This window comes from Etheostoma spectabile, chromosome 8, assembly GCF_008692095.1.
Source record: "Etheostoma spectabile isolate EspeVRDwgs_2016 chromosome 8, UIUC_Espe_1.0, whole genome shotgun sequence".
Taxonomy (NCBI): Eukaryota; Metazoa; Chordata; class Actinopteri; order Perciformes; family Percidae; genus Etheostoma; species Etheostoma spectabile.
Genome location: NC_045740.1, coordinates 24,108,409 through 24,117,088, shown reverse-complemented (window position 1 = coordinate 24,117,088; position 8,680 = coordinate 24,108,409). Strand labels below are relative to the sequence as shown.

Below are 8,680 nucleotides of genomic sequence, written 5' to 3'. Positions count from 1 at the left end.
GGGGGGGGGGGGGACTCACAATAATGGTGCTATACGCTGTGCTATTTGCTCTCATTTAATTTTGTCATCTGTCATCGTACCAAGTAAGAGCTTTATTCGTCAATCCACAAAGTACATGGAATTGGTAAGGACTGGGATTATTAGAGTATTAGACTTAATATTAATATTAATACTGGGAGTATTAGACTCAGACTCAAGTCGCACACACAGTGACTTGACTTGAGAATCGTCCTCAAAAGGCATCTGACTCAACTCACACTCGAGTTGCTGGACTCATGAATAATCTTTATTTTTAAGGAAACTTTTAGGAATTCCCTTCCCTGCGTAACCCATAACTTCTATCTTCTAAGTAGCACATCATGTATCTGCTGCGCACAGCCACATTAAAACATAAAATTTGGGTTAAATTGACCATGTGGTGTGTTTGACTACTCAGACTACTGGTGCTACTACCAAGAGCCTGGGTCTATCCGAGGTTTCTTCCTAAAGAGCGTTTTTCCTCGTCACTCTCACACTAAATGCTTGCTCTTGTGCAAATTACTGGAAATAACAAGGACCCAACAGTGTGGTCTAGACCTAGTGTCTTGAGATAACTCTTGTTATGAATTGATAGTATAAAGAAAATTTAATTGAATTGAATTTAATTTAATTGAATGCCCAAGACCCAAACATGAATGAGCACGTGGACGCTGGTTTACACGTTTCCACTGATGATTGTGCCAATAAATGTGGCAATGCACCAACAAAGGTATTGATGAACACAGATCTGAACTAGTAAACATGAATGTCAACAATTCAGATGAAATGCTGTAGAATTTAGCATTGAAATGCATTCAACATGCTTGTTGAAGCTCAAGGAAACATGGCGTTTTGGTTTGTTTAACAACTAAATATGTTCATTATTTGGGACAAATGGCTTCTACTACAGTATGCTTTCTAGTGTATGCAGTTGTTCTAAACCATCTGTTGGCCAGTGCTATACAGTGCAGATGGAAGAAGTAATTTAGACAATAATAATAATTTATACTCTTTATTGATCCCCCCTCAGGTCCTAAACATACACTAATGGAGAGATGTCAGAGTGAGTGGGCTGCGACTGCTGAACAGGCACCCAGAGCAGTCAAAGAGGGTTTGGTGCCTTGCCCAAGAGCACCTTGGCAGTGCCCAGGAAAGAACTGATATCTCTCCAGCTACCAGTCCCCACACCATACTTCGGTCTGTATGAAGACTTGAACCAGCAATCCTCCAGTTCCCAAACCAACTCCCTACGGACTGAGTTGCTGCCACCCCAATCTGTGCCCATGTAGAACACATTCATATCTGTGGCATTTATAATGTTAACCACAGTGTGTCAGTATTCTTCAGGCTGACTTTTTCACTTGTCTAACCCTTCAGTCCATGGACAAAATGACAAACTGACTCTGAAACTACAGCACATATACAGTATGTGATACCATGATTGATTATGGTTGCCCTTTGAGGCTTTCCTCTAACTACGTGGCAACTGTATTGTTTTGTTTGACTCTTCGTCTGTGAAGTTTGTGTTGCGATAAAGTGATGCCATATCTCGACAACTTTTGAAGTGTTGTTTCTTCAGCGAGCAATTTGTTCCAGTGAGTGCAAAGTGTTGAGGCGAGAGAGCATGCGCTGCAGTGGTAAATACCAGCTGGGGAAGGAAGAGAGAGAGAAAGTGGATGACTGGAACAAAGTAAAAGAGGGAGAGAGAAACAATGATGAGGGTCCGCACATCCTCATCAACAATCACCAGTCTCTATCAATTTGTGTCCGTTTTAGCTGCTGTAAAACACACACACACACACACACACACACACACACACACACACACACACACAATCATAAACAAACAGCACCACAGCAGTATTTTAAGTGTTAAGTGCTCAGTGGAATCATATACACACTAACAGGTTTGACTTTAACACTAAGAGAGATATATTAACTGACTCTACCTTCTCTCTTTTGCTTCCTACCTCTCTTTTCCATTTTCCGTCCCCTCACCTTCGACGTCTGCTCTCTGTGTCATCATCTTCCCTTCTTTCTCCCTCCCCCCCTCACTTCTCTAAACCCTTTTCTCTCCACCAGTTTATCAGTACCGCCTGGCCCGCTGGAGGAAAGCTGCATCAAACCTGTGCAGGTGGCTGATTGAGGTATTTCACAAAATAAATCAGGGATGTTGGGAGGAGAGAGTGAGAGAGAGAGAGAGAAAGTGTTTGTGAAGTTAGAATGGATGAAAAACTGCTGAGTAGCAGTCAGAGTTTGCCGTCCGCTCACCCAGAGTGATCTCACTAAAGATTTGTGGATATGAGGCTAATCATTCAGGACAAGTGCATGACAGATTGCCTCCAACCATAAATCCAGAGCAGGTGCTGCAGTGTGTGTGTGTGTTGGTGACCACTGAACAGACATCCATGTTTTTCAAGGACTTCAGAGTCGCTAGGTTAGCTTGGTTTTGTGTAAGCACACAGTCACAATCTACCACAAAACAGAGCGAAGATTTCCCCAGTCTGACTGACTCCTCCCCCCCTCCTCTGGTAATGTGTGCAGGAGGGACTTTACAGGGGTGCTCTGCAGTCGTGCATAGACATATATTGGGGGAGGGGCTCAATCAAAAAAGGGGGTAAATCAGTCAGAAGATAATTCTTTGCTTTAAACCCTGCAGGTTTTGAGTAAGGAGAGAAGAATGAAAAAGAAGAGACATGGAGGAGGAATGGTTAATATCACAGAGCCAGTCAATTTATTATTCCAAGCAATGTTTTTGAGATAAGACATAAAAATTAAGTGGTTATCTTTCATAGATATATTTTTTTTTTCTACCTTTACTTTTGTACAGGACAGCTAGGTGAGAAAGGGTAGACACACAGGAAATCGCCACGGTCAGAGTCAAACCCTGGACCTCTGCATCGAGGCATAAACCTCTCAGTACGGGTGCACCTGCTCTACCGTTGAGCCAATATGGCGACACGTAGATAATATTTTAATAGTTTATTGAGCCCTGTACTGGAAACGTCCAAGATTTTCATTTCAGAAGTCTGGTCACCTTGGTGTGTGTGTGTGTGTGTGTGTGTGTGTGTGTGTGTGTGTGAGTGTGGTTGTGTGTGTGTGTGCGTGTGTGCGTGCGTGTGTGCGTGTGTGCGTGCGTGTGTGCGTGTGTGCGTGCGTGCGTGTGTGTGTCTGTCACCTGAAGCAGTGTTGACGGTCCTGATTGCCTCTCTGGCACTGACTCTGTTGTTTGGGGGATAGTCAGGGACAGTGTTTTCGTTGCGCCTCTCTGACATCCGTGGACTCACCTTGGCAGGTAAATGACTGAAAAAAGAGGGAGGGAGAAGGGGGGGGGAAGAGAATTAGATGATGAGAAAAAAACAGTAGTGTGGGATTGTGGAGGGGTGAAGAAAAGAGAGTGAGTAAAGAATAATTAAAAAAATAGGATGGTTGAAGTCCGAGGAATAAGGATGATACAAATGGTATGAACAAGATGAGAAACTTTGTGTGTGTCTGTGTGTGCGTGTGTGTGTGTGTGTGTGAGAGAGAGAGAGAGAGAGAGAGAGAGAGACAGCCATTTTAACCAGAAAAGATTTGTGATTGAAACACTGCCTAGTTTCCATTATGACCGCTGACAAACTGAGTTTTACACATGAAGCCATGATACATGTGTACGGTCATAAATACACACACACACACACACACACACACACACACACACACTCCCAAGGAGCATTATTAAAACAATTCAGTAAAATAACATTTTAGTCTTTTTTTTTTTTGTCTTTCAGCAACATAGGCATTCCCAATTTGACACAAAACATGTCTGACAGAGTGACACCCCTCACCCTGATTGGCTGTGCTGCTCATCAATAGCGTCCACAGCACTCTCCACAGAGCTCAGAAGAGACTGGATCTGATTGGCTGATTCCTTCAGCAGAAAACGGGTCACAAACTGCTCCACGTTGGTTCCTCTCTCATAAACCTGGGGAAACAAAAGAGAGAAAATCAGTATGATCGTGCGTTTCATTTATAAACCTTTTTTTTATAAAAACTAAAGCGGGGTCATTTGGTCAAAGGTTTCAATACCATGTCACTAAAAAGGCGGTTTATTTGAGAAAAGAAAGAAAGAAGTGAAGTGTCTTTTTTTAAATCCTATGTGTTTCTCCGTAGCCTCTCTTCTCTCTGTTTCCCTTCGCTCCTCTGAAAAAGATTAACCAGCACAAATCAGTTCTTGCTGGCATCCATTTGACGGTCAACAGGTTTCTCAAGGAGGACGGCGGTGTATGAGGAGAAAAAAAAAAAGTAAAAATAGACTAGTACCTAATTCATTCTCTCAGCTGCGGTCTTCCCTCTCTCCTTCCCTTCACTCTCTCCTTGATCTCCACTATATCTCCTTATTCACTGCTCCAATTTTGGCCTCAAAGTTTGTTTGCAGCCTTGAAAACCTTTTAGTCTGAGCTTCATGTCTGGCTTAAAGTTAAAAGTGCTGTTTTGTGGGTTTACTGTAACACCACTAGGCCAGACTAAAATGTTATTCACCTTCTCTTGATAAACACAAGAGCATTATGAAGAATCAATTAAATCATCAGCGGGTGCACTCACTGAAAGGCCCTTTTGGCAAATTGAGAATTGCAGCTCATACATTACGACATTTACAACATTCCCAATTGGGCACGGCAGATTGGCTGGTTACAATGTGTGCAACCAGCACCAGACTGTTGTAAAATAACCACAGAACTCCTTGTGCTTATGTGCACATTACACATGTCTATTGATTATTTTATTTGATTCTACACAGTTTTGGTGTGTCAGAAACAGACACATTGAAAACAGCTCACACAGCGCCACAAAAAAATCACTCAAAATTCTCTCAGAACTGTAAAAGTAATTTGCCTCCCGAGTCCCAAACCGCAATAGGTTTCCTCTGTAGGAAAACTCTCTACAGGATACCCAAACTGTCGCTGCATCATGACAGGGACAGCCCTGTGATTTACGGGGGTGATGGTGATTGGCCAACATTGTCACAGCCTTTAATGCCCCCACCTTTAGCTTACAGCAAAGAACAGGAAACTGAGGCTACACTTGGCATGGACTCTCCAAAAGATGGACGAAAGCAAAAGCATTTGCCAAGACTGTTTTCATTAATCAAGAACGAAAGTCAAATTAGACAATAGAAGGTTGGAAAAGAATTGCCTGGTCTGATGAGTCTCATTTCCACTGTGATATACAAATGGTTTCAGACAACAATTGTAATGAAACCTCGAAGGGAAATCTATTTGAGACCCGTATATGTATACAGTTTGAAGTTTGTTAAACTGAGCAAGACATTCTCAAAAAGAGGAATGAAAAAGAGAGATGACATCCTGGTGACATCATCAAAGAGGCCCTGAGCTGATGCTGACAGTGCCAACACGGTGAACTCTCAGTGGACTTGGTGGTTTCAGATAAGACTGGAGCTCCTGCTTTAACTCTAATGACCTTTTCACTGCCACCTTTTAATTATTCAGGGATTTGACTGTTTGCTAAAACACCTCCCTCAAACAGTGACAGTCCAATCATAGCTTAGCAACCGTAACTATAGGCACAGCAGGCTTGTCAAGCTTTGGATTTCTCCTCATGTTGAAGCTGTGGGCATGAGGGGCTGTAGAAAAAAAAATCTTGCATTTAAGAGTGGTGCCTTTTTTAAGTCTCATCGACTACTCAAAGCGCTTTTACATAAAGAAACCATTCACGCACTGTGGCCGAGGCTGCCGTACAAGGTGCCACCTGCTCACCAGATAAACACTCACACACATTCACACTTAGCAGCCTTGAAAATCTTTTAGTCTGAGCTTAAAGTTTGGCTGGTGGGGTGTTAAAAGTGCTGTTTTGTGGGTTTACTGTAACACCACTAGGCCAAAATAAAATGTTATTCACCTTCTCTTGGCAAACACAAAAGCATTAGGTGCAGCATCAGGGGAACCTGGGGTTCAGTGTGTTGCCCAAGGACCCTTCAACATGCAACTGCAGGACCATGGATTGAACCTCCAACCTTTCAATCAGCAGGCGACCGCTCTACCACTAAGCCACAGCTGCCCCTGACGTAGTGTTTGTTCCAATGCAAAGAGTAAGCACAGCATTTACTAACTTACAACAGTTTGTGCACGTTGCACTAATAAAAGCCATATTTACAACTAGCATCAACTGTGTAGTATTTTTCCCACTGTAAGATGCTATCTGTCTTGCTATTATATTTAGGGAAGTTTATATGGACTAATTGAGTCAACAGAAACTGAATTTGAATCATTTATATTTTAATTTGAATTGATAAACTTGAATAATTGCAAAAAAAAGAATTGAAATCTGCTAGCAACAGTTGCCATTTTAGCCTAAAAGTTGACAGCCACTGGCTAGAAATGAGACGCCCCCTATTGTCCGCCTCGCCGTTTTATTTATTAGTATGTGACTTAAAGTATACCACCCCGAGGTCAGCTGATAAAAAATTCAACATTTAACATTAAACTGTTCGCACAGATTCATAAATCTGTGCCCTCTGTTTTATAAACCGAGGGCATGGATTCATAATCTTTTATAACGTGAGCAAAGTTAGTAAGATATTCACAGATTGGAACTTCTGGGATCAATTACTCTATAGCTGAATTATAATAAATCCCAAATGACGCATCTTGGTGAGGTTGACAACAAGCTACAAACTAATTTTCATCAAAACGAGCCGTCCTCCAACCTGGAGAAATAACATTGGTCTGTTGTAGCAGCCGGCGGTGCTTAGGGACCGTCTATAAACTACAACACCAACACAAAAATATTTATTAACGTAATGATTAAATAAGGTAAGGATTATGAATCCGTGTAAACAGTTTATAAAACTGAGGGAATGGATTATGAATCCATTTGTACAGCCTTTAAAACCGAGGGAACAGATTTGTATTCTATATGTACTTCTGCACTGTATTAAGGTTTTTATTCACTGCTGACCCCAGGGGGCCTCCGTATTTTCTATAAAAAATCTTTAAAAGTTATAATTAATAGTTACGTTAAGTGTGCCTGAAAAAAGAAAGCAACTGACTTTTAAAAGTGCCAGACCATAACTTACTACATATACAGTATACTCCAGAGAGAGTCGGTCGATCATGTCTGCGTCACTGTCAGAAGTCACGGTGCAGTGATTCAGGGAAGACAATTAAGGTTCCTGCACACTTAACCATTCTCCGCTCACTCTAATCAAAGACAAACACACACATTTTTGTTTTTTGTTGCCATTGTACCCTAGAGGCACTGATGACTCATTCATGACTACCATGCTGAGATTCAATTACCAAAGTGGGATACAAGCATGAACAGAAATAACAGGACATTTTTGCAGTTAATTTTGCTTACTTAAAAAAAGATTATGAGTGTATTATGAGTCCATTATATGCACTTAGTCATTAAATAAGAAAATGCTGGTATATTGTTGATACAGCACAACATTTATATTATCATCATTTACATGGCATTTATATGGCATAATCCCTCAGCATCTGGTCAACAAGATGAGCTCAGAAGTCCTGGGCATAAGTTCTCCTCTGTGTTACTGGATACTGGATTTCCTCAAAGTCAGGCCTCAGTTTGTGCGTGTAGGGAACAACACATCCACCACCATCTCACCGAGCACTGGCTCCCCTCAGGAATGTGTTCTCAGCCCTCTTCTCTTCACACTGATGACTCGGGACTGTTGTGCAAAGTCCAGCACCAATCACATCATAAAGTGTGCGGACGACGGGCCAGTGGTGGCTCTTATCCAGGACGGAGATGAGAGGGCATATAGGGAGGAGGTGAGACTTTTTGCAGACTGGTGCAGGATAAACAACTTAGCCCTGAACATCGAGAAAACCAAGGAGATGGTGGTTGACTTCAGGAGAAATCGGCCCGTGCACGCCCCGATCCACATCAATGGGACCGCTGTGGAGATTGTAAAACACACAAAGTTCCTGGGGGTTCACGTGGCCGACAACCTGTCCTGGGACCTGCACACCTCCTCCCTCATCAAAAAGGCACACCAGCGTCAGCCCATCCATCCTGACCACATTCTACAGGGGCACCACTGAAAGTGTTCTGTCCAGCAACATTTCTCTCTGGTTTGGGAACTGTAACGCTACAGAGAGAAAGGCGCTGAGCAGAGTGGTGAGGATGGCTGAGCGCACTGTTGGGACTACTCTCTCCACCATTCAGGAGCTGGCCCAGAAAAGATGCCTGTCAAATGTAAAGAGCATCATCCCAAGGACCCCCCCTCAGCCTGGTCACAGACTGTTGGCCCACCTCCCCTCTGGCAGGAGGTACCGCAGTCTGAGAGCAAGGACCGCAAGGTTCAACAACAGCTTCTTCTCCACTGCCGTCAGACTGTTGACCAACGAAACACTAACAGTCCAATCAATCTGACTATTTATGTACAAAATAATCTGTTAGGAATGCACCTTATTATCTGCGCACTATTTCACTTTAAATACGGATATTCATACTTTATATTCTTTCCAACTGTATGTATCTAGTGTCTAGATATTTATATTTTTCAGTTTTTTTAGACACTATATATTTATATTTATCATTCAACATGCTTTGCAAACCCATGTAGGCATTTAAGCAGTTATTTATTTAAATTCATATAAATAACAAGTCAACAGTGTTTTTAATTGTTTCTGTG

At 42.2% G+C, this 8,680-nt stretch overlaps 1 protein-coding gene across 1 annotated transcript in view; it reads right to left on the bottom strand.

Annotated features, from left to right (window-relative positions):
• Positions 1–8,680, bottom strand: part of necab2 (N-terminal EF-hand calcium binding protein 2) — a 219,507-nt gene that overhangs the window by 94,563 nt on the left and 116,264 nt on the right. Inside the window, exons 6-7 of the mRNA XM_032524155.1 lie at positions 3,846–3,982; positions 3,197–3,321 (exon numbers count right to left, since the gene is read on the bottom strand). Of these exons, the coding sequence (XP_032380046.1) occupies positions 3,197–3,321; positions 3,846–3,982 (262 nt within the window). The remainder of the gene's footprint in view (positions 1–3,196; positions 3,322–3,845; positions 3,983–8,680) is intronic.